The 18,455-nt window shown below is 36.7% G+C and overlaps 2 protein-coding genes across 3 annotated transcripts; both read left to right on the top strand.

The window, feature by feature from the left end:
* The first annotated feature begins 2,280 nt into the window (after positions 1-2,280).
* Positions 2,281-6,957, top strand: LOC135582339 (beta-glucuronosyltransferase GlcAT14B-like). The gene is made up of 5 exons (XM_065120167.1): positions 2,281-2,419; positions 2,544-3,682; positions 4,997-5,072; positions 5,159-5,274; positions 5,952-6,957. Exons 2-5 carry the CDS (start codon positions 3,082-3,084, stop codon positions 6,500-6,502), a joined length of 1,344 nt encoding a protein of 447 aa, XP_064976239.1. The 5' UTR covers positions 2,281-2,419; positions 2,544-3,081; the 3' UTR covers positions 6,503-6,957.
* A 669-nt stretch (positions 6,958-7,626) lies between these two features.
* On the top strand, positions 7,627-17,872 carry LOC135582334 (ADP-ribosylation factor GTPase-activating protein AGD5-like). Of its 2 annotated transcripts, none has more exons than XM_065120165.1 (11): positions 7,627-7,866; positions 9,525-9,583; positions 10,235-10,325; positions 12,422-12,476; positions 12,618-12,708; positions 12,824-13,031; positions 14,352-14,562; positions 14,794-14,972; positions 15,320-15,568; positions 15,654-15,712; positions 17,424-17,872. In XM_065120165.1, exons 1-11 carry the CDS (start codon positions 7,816-7,818, stop codon positions 17,581-17,583), a joined length of 1,413 nt encoding a protein of 470 aa, XP_064976237.1. In that variant the 5' UTR covers positions 7,627-7,815; the 3' UTR covers positions 17,584-17,872. The 2 variants fall into 2 exon arrangements, with proteins under 2 accessions (XP_064976237.1, XP_009411991.2); XM_009413716.3 differs by having other exon boundaries at positions 7,636-7,866; positions 15,651-15,712.
* Positions 17,873-18,455: the final 583 nt, after the last annotated feature.

Genomic DNA, 18,455 nt, shown 5'->3' with positions numbered 1-18,455 from the left:
CACTCCTCTCATTGCTTGCCCAAGATGTAGAGGTTGAAAAACCCTAACTCCCACTATGTTAACTCAAGACTTGAATGTTACACACCCCGATCCTTCTCGTCGATTGTTCGACGTATAGATGTTGGACAGCCCAACCTTCTTTGCTATTCACATGGGTTAGAATCACATGCAGGGTGACTAGGATGTTAACCATATTTTTTATAACATAAATCAAATAGAAAAACTAATTTAACAAGTGAACCGAATAATTTAATAGTCTGATTCTCCATATATATTTTTTTACTCCTTCCATTTGATCCGATTTTTATAATGTTAAAGTTTGAACCATTGGTCAATGGCTCTACAACTCAGTTCCCTCTCAATTTATTTTATTCATAGAGTATCCACCAATATTATAGATTTATTTAAATATAAAAAATCAATTAATTAGCTGATAAATGTTTTTAATAATAAATATATTTTTTTAATAAAAATAAAAAATATTATAAATGTATTTTAAAAAAATTATCATAACCGGTTCGACTTATCACTACCGATTTAATTTAATTGGCGAATCGATCCGGTCCAACCGGGTCTCAGTGGAAAATCTAACCATCTTTTTCTGATGGTGAATACACTTTGAGATTGACGTTGCACTAATTTTGATGCCATATTTATGATGGACGAAACGAAACAAGTGTCATATCCATCTTCTTTACGCCATGTCGGCAGGGATTGAGAAGTATCGCAATCCCAACTCAAGCCAAAAAGGTGTGCGTTTGTGTCCAATTGCTTCGAGTAACGAAAACGCCGAGAACTGACTTCGACACATTGCCTACTATATGATGTGATTTATATTTCGATTTACCTTATAGAAATAGCATCAATAAATATCGTATGTCACGAATATTTTGAATGTAGACTCTATAAAGTTTTTTTTAAATACAAATAATTTTATAAAATAAGTAAATTCTAAAAAAATCTTAAATTTTTATTTATTTATTTTCCTATTGAGTATAATTTTTGCTTTATTCTCGACAAGAGGTGATTGATTACCTTACTTCGTCCCGCTGGCCGTTGCCCAGCCGGCCAAGCGCATAGTGCGCTCCTATCTCTTCCACCACTGCCCCTCTTCTGGCGCCTGCCCGCCCTAGCCGCCGTCTCTGCGAACCTAATCGGCTCTGTCGTCGACTGTAAGCTCCGGGAGTTCACGGTCGGGGCAGGATCCTCCGTCGTCGAGCCTACTGCCTCCGCCAAGGAGCTCATCGAGATCTTGCGGGAGTTCTCCGACTGCTCCAGTTTTGGCTCCGACATCTTTGGCGAGCTCCAGAGGTTGGCCTCCCTCCCTAGATCCAAGGCGCCGCGAAGATCGATGGCATCGAGGCGCTGGGGAACAGGGATCGACTCGTCGTCGAAGATCTCGGAGACCGCATCGCTGGATGGCGTGAAGGCGGTGGTGCGTGCGTGCGTGGAGGGCCTAGGGTCACTGGAGGTTCGACTTCCGGGCGCTGGTTGGGTCATCAGGAGCAATCCTGATGTTGGTTCCGTTGCTGCGTAGCACAGACCCGTCAGCGCAAGAGAGCACGATGACGACAAGGGGCGGATCACGGCGACGGGCGCGATCAAACCTCTGATTTATGCAATACGGATGGGGACGACGACCGTGAAGCAAAATGCAGAGCGATCCCACATCGAGTGGGGGTTCGATCCAGAGCAAGGAGGTTGCCCTCGCCACGCTACACAAGCTGTGATCCACATGATGGAACAACGAGCATGCGGTGAGCGCAGGCGCTGCGGTTCTGCTAGTGGGAGGGGGAGTCCGGTGGCGGCACGATCGAGAAGGCGACGGTGGTGGCCGTTGGAGCGACGAACAAAAATAATTTATCTTTCAGAAAATAAAAAATATTTAATAAAAAGATTTTTTTTGAAAAAAATGATCTTTAGAAAATTATTTATACTTTTATTACCAAAAAATATAAAGCATCCAAACATCATTATTTCCACTTATGATCAATTAAAGAAAAAAAAAAGTGAGCAGACTTTGGTGGTTGAATTATTATTTATAAAGAAATAATTATTTAGAGGAGCCAACTGTGGGTGGTGGGTCCGGTCCGCATTGGCTGCTGATTAGCCAGCCACATATAATTAAGAAGACAGTAAAAGAAAGTCTCCAAATTCTTCTCTCTCTTGTCTCAGATCATTAAACACGCATGCTGGTCTGAAGCGGAGAGCCAAATCAAACCCTTCCGAATCCGGACACCCCTTTACTTCGTCTTCCACCCTTTCCGCTTTCTCTCTTCTCGCTTCCTCCGTCCCCTTCCCTCCCCTCCCCATCCCAACATCTCCCTCACCCTCTTTATCCGAGCCCTGCCGTTACCCAGAAGCATCCACATCTTAAAGAGACATCGGCGTCTTCTTCCGTCCGACGATCGGTTCTTGAGTGAGTATGCTCTCCGATTCTTCGTTTTTGCGTCGTTTATGCGAGATCTCACAGCGAAAAGATCGATCTTTCCAGTACTTTTCTGCGTTTTGTGTGTTAATCGTATCTGGTATTGAATGGTCAGGTCGGAATGGGAGGACTTGTTTGATGTGGAAATAGTGGGTGGATCCTCGAGATTTGGTTCCGAGTTTTGGCAGGGCTAGGAGAGGTTTAATCGTTTGGTCGTTCTTATCCAGAGATGTATTGCTGAGGAGTCTCGCTACAGTCGTTTAATTTTTGAGCTGCGTTGATGTACAAAACGTGAGAAATTCGAGATTTTATGTTTGTGCGTACTGTTTGAAAGTGATCGGGTCTGTTTCTGTGAAAAAGATCGTTTTCGGTAGCTGAGATATTCTTGATTCGTGGATCTTTTCAGTCACGGGAATCTGGAATTACTTGCAGATTGGAGCTTTTTCCTGAGGGGTTTGTGCACTTGAGATGGACATCGGCTGTTTGTTGAAGTCGATATACTTTGTACTGAAGAGATGACTTTGTGCTGTCTCATCTGATATTTCTGATCGTTTCAGAGGGTTGTGGGGTGCTATCGTTAGACAGTCTAAAAGCTGCGGATAATCTTGGAAATATCAACAGAATAATTGAACCAGAAAGTGGCTGACAAAAGTATGAGAAAGAATGGTAGTCTTCACTCAGGGAGATCATTTACTGACAGAAGATGGCTTCTTCCATTCTTTGCAAGCCTGCTGGTCTCATTTACTCTTTTCATGGCAACTATTTTTGGGCTATTTTCCTCTCAGAATCCCGGGGATTCCCTGTCCTTGGACGTTGTCACTTTTACTGGTCTAGATGATTCCGAGCTCTATTCTGTGGAACTAGATAGGAAAAAGACAGTGGAGCAGCCAGTGGCTTTGGGAAATGAAGCTCCACGGATAGCTTATCTGATAACTGGCACAAAAGGTGACAGCCAAAGAATGAGGAGAACTTTGCAGGCAATTTATCATCCTCGAAATCAGTACATTCTTCACTTGGACCTGGAGGCTCCTCCTAGGGAAAGGATAGACTTGGCCATGTATGTCAAGAGTGATCCTTTGTTCAGTGAGGTTGAGAATGTACGTGTGATTGCAAAAGCCAACTTGGTGACGTACAAGGGCCCGACGATGATTGCATGCACCCTTCATGCGATTGCCACTCTGTTGAAGGAGAGCTTGAGATGGGACTGGTTTATAAACCTCAGTGCCTCGGATTATCCTCTTATGACGCAGGATGGTCTGTGCTTGTTATGTAGTTCATCATTTTATATTCTGCTTTCTTTTGTTGTTTGAACTTGCAATTATCAATTTAAACAAAGTATAGGTGGTAATATATCTCAACATCATGTTCGTAACACAACTTTATTGGTATTCTTTGTTTTAACTACGGTAATGCCAAAAGGAAAAAATAGGAATATGAACTAGTGATATATTATGTTTTTTTAATGTTTTTCTTGTTTATCTTCAATCCACCGTTTAGTGTATGATATTTATCTTATCATGACCCAAAGTTTTGGTTGAAACCATGGGCTTGAGGAAATTATCACTAGTTCCGACTATCCTACTTGTGAGCAATATTTACATTAGACTAATTGTAGATTGAATAATTGGAATCTTTTATTATATGGTATGCCTATAATGCCCTTGTTAAATATATATTTCTAATTCATAGCCTGATTTTAATAAACTTGCACTGGATATCTTCTTAGTCATAGTAATTATGATATGTTTTCTTCTAAAGCATGTCTCCATATTTTTAATTCAATTCTTTTTGCCACTGAACTCTCTCCTGTCATCAGCAAATATAATATTTTGTGGAACTTCATTCTGCCTCTCTAAATGCAAGTTGCCAAATATTAGGTTTTTGCTAAAAGAACTTATTTACTGTAAAGTTATAAATTCTCAACCATAATTCCTTACATGCCTTATATGTCTTTTCTCTTGATCTTTTGCACCATTTTGGATATGTAATTATACAATTTAAACATCTGCAAATGAAAAGCTTACAACCACTTTAAACCTCTTATAGTTCTCATTCTCAATGAACTTCATTTTCTATATTTTTTTAACCATTTATCCATTATATTCCACAAGCTAACCCCAATTAGATGGGACCTATTTTGTTGGTGTTGTTGTTGTTATCATCATATTATTCAACAATTAGTACTATCACCTTCCTTTTTTCATATTTGTCTTATTTTATTCCGTTTATGTTGTATTATGTTGCTAGGCATCAGACTCACCCACAAAAATAACTCAAACATGTTTTTAGTTGGCGGGTGTATAACATCACATACGGTCCAGTGTAGGGTATTCCATTTGAGGATTTAAAAGTTGGTCCATGAACTACATGTTTATACTAGCTTAGATGTTGTTTTGGAATTTCGATGTTCTCATGCTTTAGTTTCCAGAGATTTCCCAGAAAAGTAAGTTGTGTCATGCTGTTGTTTCTTTCTGTAATATACGATGTATGCTTTGTTTGACACCTTTCTCTTCTTGTTAATGTTAACATATATTTTCGTAGCTAACTTGCCTTAAGTTATATATGCAGATATACTTCATGTTTTATCTTCTTTGCCTCGAAATCTCAACTTTATTGAGCACTCACCTATTGCTGGTTGGAAACTGTAAGTTCAAAAAAAAAATGGTGCTTCTTCTCACTTTAGTTTCTTACTCAAAATACAAAATTTTCACATGAAACATTCAAATGCAGGACTCAGAGGGCAAGACCGATAGTTGTTGATCCAGGTCTTTACTTGTCGAAAAAATTCGATGTCTTGGTAACTTCTGAACGCCGGGAACTGCCAACACCTTTCAAATTGTACACTGGTAAGCTGTTTAACAATCATTATCTTGAATTTTTTTCCTGCTTAACATCCATTTACTTGAAATCTTTTTCTCTTTTGTACCTGTTGTGTGTATCCTCATTACCTAGTATTTTTTGTTCTTCTTTGTTGTGAAGAGGCAAGATTCCTTCTTTAAGGTATCAATGCTCCCTTCTGTTTCTTTGAGTCGATAACCCATAATTGCCTCGAGTCTAAGCACGATACTTTTTTAATACTTTCCAAGAGTGTTGATCTAGTAATTTGAGTTGAACATTATATACAAATCATATTTGGATATTACGATGAGCAAGGTTCTCTTTGACCTTAGTTTAACTATTAACCTGTTTAGTATAAATGCTATTTAAAACAAAACATTGCTTTCATCATAGTTATTGCAATAATTATCACAGGCTGCCTCATTTCTGCAATACAGTTTCAGTTCTGGATTAGTTTCCATATAAGGCTACAGATTCAAACCTGCCAACCCATGACTGTTTAGGGCCCTTCCAACTTGGCAACCCAGTTGGATTACTACTCTAGATTATTTACTGCTGGTTTTCTCAGTAGATATCTTTAAACCAATTACCTTGAGCAAATACTTGATACACAATGTCATTTTTTTGCTTTACCCGAGAGATTGGTTATATAATTTATAGTTTTACTGACTCATCGTGTACACAGGTTCAGCGTGGGTGATGCTTTCTCGGACTTTCCTCGAGTATTGCATATGGGGATGGGAAAACCTTCCTCGAATTGTCCTGATGTACTATGTGAACTTCATCTCCTCACCTGAAGGCTACTTCCACACAGTCATCTGCAATTCTGATGAGTTCCGAAACACCTCCGTAAGCCATGACCTACATTACATTTCCTGGGACAACCCTCCAAAACAACACCCGCTATACCTTTCTACCAAAGACTTCAACAAAATGGTTAAAAGTGGTATGCCTTTTGCTCGGAAGTTTGCAAAAGGAGATCCAGTTTTGGATAAAATCGACCGTGAACTCTTGGGGCGGTCCAAAGGGGAATTCACCCCTGGTGTGTGGTGCAATCAGGGATCAGATGAGGCAGAACGATGCTCCTCGAGGGGTGATGACTCTAAGTTTCTGCCAGGTCCCGGTGCTGAAAGGTTACAACAGTTGATGAAGAAGCTCATGTCCCAAGAATTCCGCAATGGAAGCTGTTCGTCATTGCAGTATGATCAAACTAAGAGAGGTTGGATCACTTCTTAGAAATGCACCCTAACAAGAGTAATTCCACAGTCCTTGGTTCTTGCGTTATAGTTCATGATATCTGTGAGACGCCACATGACTGTTCATGTGCCTGCAATTCGTTTCACACTTGGTCGATAGCTGTGGCAGTCTCATCCCTTGCTCGGAATTCTGCATAGCCTTCATGAACCATTTGGATCAACATAGCTTCGGCTGCCTAATACATGGATGTTGCAATGTTCTGGAATTAGGAGACTTGTGGGCTACAAAACTCAAAATTTGGGTAGAGGTCGTCTGAGTGCCTCAGAGAGCTGGAAACAATTATGGCGAGAGATTCATTGTACCATCACCTCCTCAACATGATAGAAATCAGAAGTTTTAAGGATCAAGCCAAATGAGTTTTAGTTCATGTACTGGATTTACAATTTGTATCTGCACTTGCGAGACCATAAGAAATTTCTACTAATTCTGCGATATGCTGTCAAGAATCTTATTGTTTCTTAGGTGTTGATATACTTTCTCATCACATTTTTTTTTCAATGACACTAAAGATTTATGTAGCTGATCCTAAATAATTATAATATTATAATAATATGATTTATCTTTGTCGATTGCCCTCTTCACTATGCTTATCACATGTTTGTTTTATCTAAAAATAAAATCTTGAAACAAAAAAATAGCACTGTTGTATTGGGTGTGCCTCTGAAAATTTACAATAAATAATTAACTTTTTTTCTTTCAATATTCATCTCAAATTGACACCTGTGAGGCTCAAAATTCTTGCTAAACGTGTTTAATGCATCTTGTACTTCAATTATGATCGTTGAAACTTTAATTCTGAGAATAACAACAGCAAATTCCATCCAATAATTCCTAATCGAAACCTGATTAATTTTCATTCTATCATTTCAAATTTGATCGAAGAGAAACAGGATATCCCAAAAACAGTGTTCTGCATAAAAGCTACGTCACCTCTCAATTTTACCTGCGTTATTACCTCACATAACGTAGAGTTTAAGTGGGACCCACAACTCGGTGACGATCACAAGAGAGGTGCCTATGCGGGTACGTCGACAGCGGGCATGAAAAGTATTTCTAAAATTAAAATACCTCGTCTAAGCGATGGCAAACAGGTCGTGTTGAGAGGAAAATATTTGGTCATCGGTTTCTGGCTTTTCGTCCGCACAAGGAATAGAGTGCCAAAAGAGACATCAAAGAGCGATCCACCAGTTCTCCTTATTGCCTCGGACGCGCCCTCAATTCTCGCTCCCCTCTCTCCTCATCCTCCTTTCGCAGTTTCGGGTAGCACCGGGTAGGCTCGCTCGAGCGTCAAGATGAACGAAAAGGCCTCCGTTTCCAAAGAACTCAATGAGAAACACAGGAAGGTCCGTTCTTTTCTTCGATTTCCCCATCTTTTCCGATCCTTTTGATGCTAAGCTTCGTTTTGTCCGGAAAAAAACGAAGAGAAGATTCGAGTTTCCGGTGCCCGTTCGTTGATTTCGTGAATCGGTGGACTGGGAACGCGGGAATGAGAGGATCCGTCGTTATGGATCGTTGTTTCTTATTGGCACGTGATCTTGTTAGGATACTGATTTTATTAGGGTTCTTGGTCGTAGATTGTTGGTTGCATATCGTGAAATTGGTTTGATAGTTTCTGCATTCGACGTCTGTTTTCTGTGCCAATTGTTTCAATCGCATCCAATCAAACATTGAAAATGTGTGATTTTTCATCCAGTGACGGTTAGATCTAGGGTTTGGTTGGTTCTACCGAGCTCCTTGTGGAAAACTTTGTAGGTCAGTTGAAAAGGGCCTTAATAGAGGGAAAATCTGCAACTTATGCATCTTCTTAACCGCTGCCAAATCCATCTTCTATATGAAAACGTGTCTTTTAACCACAATTTTTCTGTATGGTTTTCCTTTTCTAAGGTTCTTGGTACAGAGGACCAGCTTGAGATCTAGGTCACAATTTAATAATTTGGGATGCTTCTACACGTAAAAATAAGAATACCAATTAAAAGAAACTTATCTGTACAATTTTTTGGACCTCCATGAAGGCTAACTTGCAAAAGCTTACCCAATGTCTTTGGCGATAGAAGATCGTAAGAAGTTAGAGAAACTTTGGAAGAATTGATGGAGAAGGATCTTGCATAGGTTTAACCTTGGACAAATTTGTGAATCTGTTAAATGGAGTCATTTTTACCATCATTTTTCTAATTATCTAATATTGCTCATGTTGATTATTTTTTGTTGAAATTGGATTAAACTAATCTGATTCTTTTAAAATTAAATTAGTTTACTAAGTTTAGGAATAAATGAGATCAAATTGTATTCCCAATTTTTTAGCATCCTTTTATTTTAAACATGAAGCCCTTAGGATTCTGTAAATCTGAAGATCATTCAAGATTTATCCTTGTTAGATTAGTGCTTAAAATTTATAGGAACTGGAGAAGAAAAGTAATTGGAAAGGATATTAACTGGATATATCAGGACCTTACCAGTATGAATAGAAGAAAAATCTCTGATTTGAAATGATGAGCAACTGCCAGCTTGTGGAGAACAACAGTTTCGAACATATGATGGCTTACAACTTGCTGTCTTTTACCCAGCACAATCACCTATCTAGGTACTATTGTGTCTCTCCATTTTTTACTAACAAATCTGCAGCCCTCCTCCCTACCTGATCTCCCTCTTTTATTTATAAACTTTACTAAACTAAGGTGAATATTGTATTCTAATCCTTGCTGACGACATCTTGTTGTCGCTATACGTGTCACTTTGCAATCCAGTTATTAATTTCTTTTCAAAAAATTCATCTTTGTTTAGATGTCGTCAAAAATCTTATAAGCATCAAATTTGGGTGGCCGTGTTTGGCCCTTCTACTATCTTTACCAAATTGGAACCCCACCAAAAATAAGTTGAGCCGATTGCTTCTTTTTCCAATTTGCTTCATCTTTTGACTTATATATAGAAAAGTCTGAATGTTTATATTCACAATGAGTTTGTCTGTCTAAGTGTGATATTTTTCTGGTCTACTTATTTTCAGATATTGGAGGGACTTCTCAAATTGCCAGAGAACAAGGAATGCGCTGATTGCAAGTCCAAGTAAGCATTTAAGCTGATATTGTTGTTCTCATTGGAGCTTGCTAGTTTGAATTTTATTGGCTTAGTGAACATTGTTGTCCATGCAACTGGACTTGGACACTGTGAATCTGAATTATGGCATACATGTATCTTTATTTGATTTCAGGCCAGATTATTTTATTCTCATTTCATTGAAGCATTTAAAACATGTCAACATTATTGTTTATTTGCAAGGGAACATCTGGCATTGTGTATTTAATACTGAACATAAGGCATGTACTTATTCTTTTATCAAATCTAGGAAACACATTTAAATCTTGAGTACAACTTCTAATTTTCTGTTTCATTTTTAACATGTACTTAACTTTTTGTTATATCAGGAATTATTAACATTCAGTTCTTGAATACAATTTATAATTTTTCTCTCGTTCTAAGATAACCTTCCTGATTGGTGTAAAAGCACCAATCTAGATTATGTTGTATTGTTAATAGGTTTTAAGTCAAAGCCAACATGTTATATCCCAGATAGGTTGGAGAACTTTTGGATTTATTGTGTCGGGGTGTTCTTTGAGTATTGCCTACTTTATATTTTTTCGAGTCAGGATAGGTTTAAAATTTGGTCCCTTTATGTTGAGATATTCTCTGAATCTAATGCTTATTGTCTTTATGCAGAGGTCCACGATGGGCAAGCGTGAATCTGGGAATTTTTATATGCATGGCGTGCTCTGGAATTCATAGAAGTTTGGGGGTACATATATCAAAGGTCAGTTATTATTTCTAATGTGATTAAATAAAAGTACAATTTTAAGGAAGGGATTATTCTTCAGAGATGTAACATGCAAAAACTTGCTGCAGTGATGGCATTTTGCAATGCACAAGTTTATGATGTAATTCTGAATAAATCATTTAGTCCCTATGTGAATCTTAATAGTCATTTAGTTCTGCCAACAATTTGTCATGGTGATAGCATGTGCTAGGTATGTCACTTGTGTTCAGCGACACAACAATCTGACACAAATACAACACAAAAATTTAATGGGCTTAGGTTTAAGCCTATTTGGGCTTTCATCGTACATGAGTTGGCACAATTATCCCAATTAATAAATGGATTGAGTTTGAGTTTAGAGAATTGACATTATTGGATCGAATTAACCCGTGTAATTATTAAGTTAACCATGTTATATGTGTTAACATGTCATTTTAAAATTAGATATTAATTATGATATTATCTTTAGTCCTGTAGATAGGTTAAATTGTGTCGTTATTGGGCTGTTGTAAACTGTTATGTGGATCAGATCAGGTAACAAGAAATATTAATTGGGTTGGGTTTGAGTTGTAAGCTTTGTTCAAATATATACATTTTAACATGGTATATTTTATTATAACTAACAGGTTTTTACTCAAAATATGAGTATTTTTTTAATCTTTGTGGCTAGCCCTCCATATATTGTGTATATGATTTGGTGAATCAAATGATAACACCATTACTACTACTTGTTTGGGTTGCCAGCTTCAGTTGGTCAACCAATGAGTAGTATTTTAGAATCAGCTCGAGGTTGAAAGTACAGCCTTTTAGTAAAATCTATAACTTTTGTTTTTGTTGATGATGGTTGTGAATGTCATGGTTGTGGTAATACTTGCTTTTTAGAAATGTCATGGTTATGGTGAAGTCAAAACCTCTTTCTGTCTGCTTGCTTCTGCAGTTTGTCTTATTCTTCATCCCTCTGTTTTTCAGAAGGTATTTTTCCATCCCTCTCTTACTTGGGTAATGTTATTATAGGACCCACCCCTGAAATCTCTTTTATCAGCTAGTGTGTAGCCAGGTTTTGCCTGGTCATAAACTAGCCTTTTTGACCATTAAAAGAGCTTAAAGCCTCAAACATGATATGACTATCTAGCCTAGAATATCTCGGTTAAGCCCTTCAACACATCGATTAGAAGTCATTACAAAAGTGCCCAATCCAGCCTGATGTCAAATCTTTCTGGCTTGGTATAGCAATCCCTTAGTCAAAGGAATCCTCCATGATTATGGAGAATGCAAAAGAAGGGCCTCTGCATCTTTTTATATATGGATGCTCAATCCTAATGAGACTAGGCATTGAAAATGATTTTCCTGTCTCACCCCTAGTCAACTTAGAAGATGCAGGGGCGAACCATTTTCTGTTATTATTTATTAATTTTCATCATTATGTTTTAGCAGCTTGCTTACTTGGTTAAAAAGGTATTATTTCTAGTCAAATTAAGTTGGTTAAAGGAGTATTATTTTAATTCTAATTAATGTCGTAGAGTCACAATATAGGTAAATATAAATTAATTTTTTTCTCATAGTTCTTATATATATGAGTAAGGATTGTAAGCCTATGTGCTCATACATGGATTGTTATATTTTCTTTTAACAAAATGAAGTTATTGTATCTAGTACTTCATATTTGGATGCTTTTTCTCCTTGTTAGAGGTGTCACCTTTGATAGATATCATGCCTGTTTAACTCAATTAACTCTGAAATTGTAGTGCTTTGGGATTATATGCTGCATGAAGATATTTTCTTGGGGTCTAGGGTAAATATAGCAGATATGAAATTTGCAACTTTACATGAAGTTCACTTTTCTATTTGATGATCTGATTTCTTAATGCTACATATAAATTAAAGAGGATATGATTTTTCTAATTTTTGTTATGATGTTTCAAATCATTTACATTAAACAAAAGAAAGCTTGAATATGATATGCTGATTTCATTTATTACCATGGTTACTTTTCTTATTTTGATTTAGCAATAATATAACATTATTTATGATGTGACTGCAAATTTTGTGTATGATCTAACTCTATGTTTTTTAATTGTTAACTTCTAATACAGGTAAGATCTGCAACATTAGACACATGGCTCCCAGAGCAGGTTGCTTTTATCCAAAGTGAGCATCTTGGCCTTTTGTTTGTTAGTTTACACACCTTCTGTACTTTTGCTGCAATTGTTTCTACTAAAAAAGGAGAAAAAAAGGGTTTCTGTTTCTATGAAATTGTTTAAGGCCTTTTGATATGGGTGGTTGTTGTAGGCATGGGAAATGAGAAGGCAAATAGCTACTGGGAAGCAGAACTTCCTCCAAATTATGACAGAGTTGGGATTGAAAATTTCATTCGTGCAAAGTATTGTTCTTTACATCTTCCTATTTACTTGATTTTTGTGTTTTCTTTCTTCATTCTCCATATATCTAAATTGTTGACCAAGGATACTTTTCTATGCAATGAACTAAAATTTCAGATATGAAGAAAAAAGATGGGTACCTTTGGATAAAAGGTTCAAATTGCCCTCGAAGTTTCAAGAAGACAAGGCTTCTGAGTATAAGGAAAAATCCAGTGATACAGGTGGGGATGACGATACTAACAACGTGAAATCTTTAGAGAAGCAGGATAATGAACCACAAAGTACAAGGACAGATAATCTTGTGGTTCCTAAACTACCCAGCCCGGTAATTTTGTCTTTCCTTAATCTAGATTTATCATAGATATCTTGAATTGATCTTTCTATTTACTGTCTTCAGTAGTGAAGGTGGTCTGAAGCATCAATAATGTTTTAACTATTAAGTGAATGATATATTGTTCATACATGGACTGTGCTTTGGTATTTGATGTTAGGAAGCCATATATGCATTATCAAGGTCTAATGTTAAGTTCCTTGCTGCCAAAGTGATAATTTTGTTGATGTCTAATAAACATTGGTAGGTGATAAATACGTTGGTTTTAAAGTAATCATTAATCTCAAGCGAGTGGGGTTTTCTTAACTCTAGTTCTTGAAATGACTATTGTAGTTACAGATTATTTGTGAAGATCTGTTTTTGAGGCTTCAATTTTGTAAAATATTTTGTTAGAGAAAATGTTTCTTTACAGCCAACTAACGTTTGCTGTCTCAGCATAATCAATTGAGTTTATGAGATTCTCTTGTTTACATTATAAACCTGAATTCTCAATCAAAATTTTCATAAAGAAAATTGTTTATGAATTCAGTGATTCAGAATGCCAATAGAAAAGTTGAAAATATTCTGTGGAAACTAGGAGCTATGGTGTTTGAAGCAAGCAAAAAAGGATACTCTTGTTTTATTTTTGAAAATTGGTATACATAATCAACATCACTCTTTACATAGTTAATAGCCTTTATATTAATTGGTAAGCTTTTGTTTTCACAATAATTCTCCTAGCTGTATGGCCGTTGAGTTTGTAATGATAAATGATAGGCAGTTTACCAATTTTCAAATTAGAACAATGTAATCTTGTACTTTGAGGGGAAAGTCACTATGTTCAGAGGTATCACATGGAGTTATATACTTATATAGTACGTTTATATAGAATAAAAGGAGATTCTTTATAAATATTTTGCTTTTTTTCATGGTTTTTTAAATTTTCTTTTGCTTTTGTGTATGTTCCTATTTCCCCCCCCCCCCTTTTTTTTTGATAAGGGGAAGATGGGGGAGGATGGTACAGTTCTACTGAGGTAGTTACTATGTTGGAAATCATAACTGTTGTGATTTGGTTTGTCTTGCACCATTTGGGAATTGCATGTCTTGTTACATGTAGGAAGTCATGGTCTGTTTGACGTGATTTGTTGGTGAACTCGACAAACTAATTGAAACAAATTTGTGATGCCTTTGAGTTTTGATTGTGTTCTTTAATTTACTACATTGTGCTGTGTGTTTCTCCTTCCAGGATCAGTTCGTTTGCTTTATTTAGGTAGAAAATAAGAAAGTTTATTATGTATATATTGTTCAAACAGTTGTGGATTAATGAATTACCAGGTATCCTCCATACAAAAAGTGGAAACAGGGAGAACCCTGGTAGGTTCACCAGAATCTGCAGAGGTAGCTCCTGCTATGGTTAATGCGAAAACGACACCACCAAAAGCTGATCCCACAGTTGATCTGTTTAACATGCTTTCTATGGATGGTACAAGTGAAAATGGAACAGAATCATCTTCCGTTAATGATAATTCATGGGCAGATTTTCAGTGTAAGTTATATTTAACTGTTGGGCAAAAATAGAAAAGAAGCCTATGTCTTTCTTTTTTCCCATTTGCTCGTAAATTTTGCATGTAATTAACATCCCTTTGTTAGTTCCTACTTCAATAGGTTCTTGCTTATTGCTGTTTCAGTATTTTTGTCACTTCCAGTCCTGCAGCTGACTCTAAACACCTCTGTTAATCAGTATTGGTGATCTCACTTCATTGTACTTGATCTCCAGCTGCAGAACTAACCAGTGCCTTGGAGACAAACAGCACCACAAAATCTATTGAAAGCAAGAACGAAAATGCACTGGGAGTTGAGGAACTGTTTAAGGAATCCACGTCTTTGACGCAGCCTTCGACTGAAAAAAAGCCCCAGACAGATGTAAAAAATGATATCATGAGCCTCTTTGATAAGGTAATTTCTGCTGTTTTTTATGACAAAAGCTTGTGCAAAATATTAGATCAAAATTCTCAACAAACTCTACCTTTTCAGAATGTCATGTAGTTCTTATATCTTTGAATTTTTTGTGGAAATTTTTATGCTTCTGTTTATTGTGATATTCAATTTTGTGAATTATTCTCTATACTTTCCCTTAGCTTTCACTCGATAGTTATCTCGTTACTATATTCTATGTCATTTGCCAAGAGATTTTGTGAGAATTTACCTTCACAGACTTGGTCATCTGTAGGTTATTATTAGATCTGAAAATTTAATTTAAAAGTACTTAATTGCTTTAATTTGTGGAATGTGATGGTTTACAGTCCAATATGGCATCTCCATTTGCACTTCAACAACAGCTAGTGTACCTTCCCCAGCAGCAAGCTCTTCTTATGGCTGCTAGTAAATCCAACAATGCACCTGAAGAATTTTCTCCCAGAACTCATCACCGAAGTGTAAGTGATTCAAACACACTGAAAGGAAACATTGCACAGAGTTGGGTGAACTTCGGTTATCAGGTCCCAGGCAATGTGCCACTAGCTGGACACCTGTATTCCAACAACTCAATCCAGGTGATGAAGTTTAACAGGCTCAAGAAGTGATTTTTCCAAAGACACAAAGATTTTGATTTGTTCCTCTTTTTTTGTGAAATAGCAGATGGGAAACGTTACGTACCTTCATCCATCTGGGAGCTATGGTCCTGTTGCAGCATCTGGGTATGCATCCCTCCTGCCAAAATTCTTTAACCTAAACCTTGTAATGATATTGAAACTAACCCTCAGAGAGGTTGAACAGTTGAGCATTCACAGTTTCAATAACAAGATGCCTTTATCCCAGCTATTCGGTGATAGTCACATGGGTCCTTGTGTATTGTTCATATCTGCTAGGGACCAAATATCAAAAAGTTCATGTAGCAAAGAGGGCATTGAGATGGATGATCAGTGTTACATGGAAAGATGGTAGCAATCAAGGACGGGAAAATACTTAAAGTTGCCTAAACATGTCTAAAGTAGTACTTTCGTTGTGATAATAGGATAACATTAACCAATCAGGATAAATGACACTAGGAGAGCATGAAGTGACCATTGGTCAATTCCTTGAAAGGTGAAGAAAATCAATGGCCTACAAGATTGTATGCGGACTATTAAACTTTGGTGATGGAATACAGCAAATACGATCTAATGCTTGACTTTGTTTTTTGTGGATGGAATCCTTCGTTATTGGTTTAAGCAAACATTTCTCTCCTCTTTCATGAAATGAGAGGGGCAAAAGTAGGGTTGATGACTTGTCGTTAAGATGATTGAATAATCATAGGGAAATGATTTTCCTGCACTTACCACCTTGTCTTGTATTGTCTGGATGTGTGGCTTATAGAAACAATGCTTTAGGACAATTCATGTGTTGAACAGTTCTTTTTGCTTGGACATAACTTCGTGTACTGACTTGTTCTAGTCCTCTTCGTTCAATGTTTTTTCCTGACGTGGGATAGGGTGGTTTAGTTTTAATTGTTTGCATTTACAGTCCAAAAATCATCATGTTGCATGAGTTTATACTTTAAATCGTCCAAATCTTTTGTCATCGCATGCGCTAGTCGTATTCATTCTCTTGTACTGACATCTGGTTGAAATAATTGGATGAAAAAAAAATCATTTTATCTCTAGCTCCTATTATATTGCTTAGAAAGGTTTAGGGCTCTCCTTGAAAATAAAAGAATAAGGTAGAAGCTGTCTTGGTGCACAAACATTCTGTGTTCTCTTTTTCTATAAAGGATTCTTATTTTTTTGCTGAGGATAATTAAGATGAATAAAGAGGGCATGTGTTACTATGTTGATAGAAAAAAATATTCATATAAAGTATTTTTAATTAGAAATTTTCATTACATTAAATAACATGCGAGATGCTCAAACATGAACTCGAACTTGAGACTCATCATATATGCAATAATGCACTAACCACTAGAACATTTCAATAGAAACAAATAGTATTACTATTGGCGAATTGTATATTGCAAATAATGGTATTGAGAGGGTTTTTAATGTTTTTAATTTGTTATCTATGTTAACACTAGGATGAGGCTAGGGAACATCTTAGCAGTGTTTTACATATTGAGGATACTTTTTGGGACATTTATAATAATTTCAAAAACATAATTGGGTCAAAACCATTTATGGAATATTCTTGTATGTTTCTTAAATTTACGCTTAAAATATTTGGAAGGAGTATACCATGCTTAATAAATAACTATTATTAAATAGGAAGCATGTAGGACTTGTATGAAATTAACGAAAGTGTAGTTTTAGAGATTAATATGAAAAGCAAAAACTCTCTTTTTGTCATGACTATTTGTTCATTCTTTTTCATTTTCCATAACTTTTTATCTGATGGCGAACCTTGTGATTTGTTGATACTGGAATTATTGTCTTGAAGGCTGCATGCTCTTGGATCCTCAGCATCTGCTAATGGATTAGCTGCTGGTGGCGGAGTAAACAATCCTCATGCAACTTCTTCTCCATCTACTACCAACAGTCGCTCGCTCAATGAATATGATTTCTCATCATTGACTCAAGGAATGTTCTCAAAACGGTGAATGACAGAACGATCGTCACAGTTTGTTTTGGTTGTCTCCCTCACATTTCATCTTGGACATTTAAAGTGATAAGAAGTCGATATATAGGCGGCGCTGAGTTTCCTGCATTAAGTTTCCATTGTAGAACCACTTTGGTAGCTCTTTGATGTTTTCATGTCATCTGTAAAGATGCTGAGAAATATAATAAAGGTCACAGCCTGCTGAGGTTCAGTGCAGTGATACCAAATTCAGAGTCATGAACATTCTTGTTAGAGTTTAGAATAGTTAATCTGAAGTGTGTTTTATTTTCCGTTTTGTGACTGAAAGGATACCTGAACTGCTCTTATGGACAATGTTTAAAATACAGCCTATACTACCATCAGTATTTAAGGGTCCGGCTGACAATTGTGACTCACCCGGTTTGGTTGATCATTATCTGATTCGGTATGAACTGTACTACACCAAGTTGATCGAAACGGTCAGCGGACTAGTATTGTTATTATTATTATTTATTTGTAATAGCTGTTACAGTTGTGTTTTTTTCTATTTTCTTTGTTTTCTTGTTGCATCATGTTATTTTCTTGTTGCATATCGTTGCCACTGCTTCCTCATGCTCCGTGTTCTTTTTCGTCATAATCTTCTTCACGTTACTTTCGCGTTGCCATCGCTTCCTCATGCTGTGTTCTCTTTCGTCTTATTTTTTTTCTTTTCTCATTTTTTTTTGTCATCGATCCATTCATTGGTGACATCGGATTAAGATTTTAAACCATGCAAAGATAAGAGGTGGATTCTAAACATTGATCTTAGCGAACAACCTGAAATTGATCAAAGAAATGATTCTAAACATTGATCTTAGCGAACAACCTGAAATTGATCAAAGAATTGATCAAAGA

The sequence above is a fragment of the Musa acuminata genome, chromosome BXJ2-8 (genome assembly GCF_036884655.1).
Source record: "Musa acuminata AAA Group cultivar baxijiao chromosome BXJ2-8, Cavendish_Baxijiao_AAA, whole genome shotgun sequence".
Classification (NCBI taxonomy): domain Eukaryota; kingdom Viridiplantae; phylum Streptophyta; class Magnoliopsida; order Zingiberales; family Musaceae; genus Musa; species Musa acuminata.
Note: the sequence above shows the minus strand (reverse complement) of the source record. Positions and strands in the feature narration are given on the sequence as shown.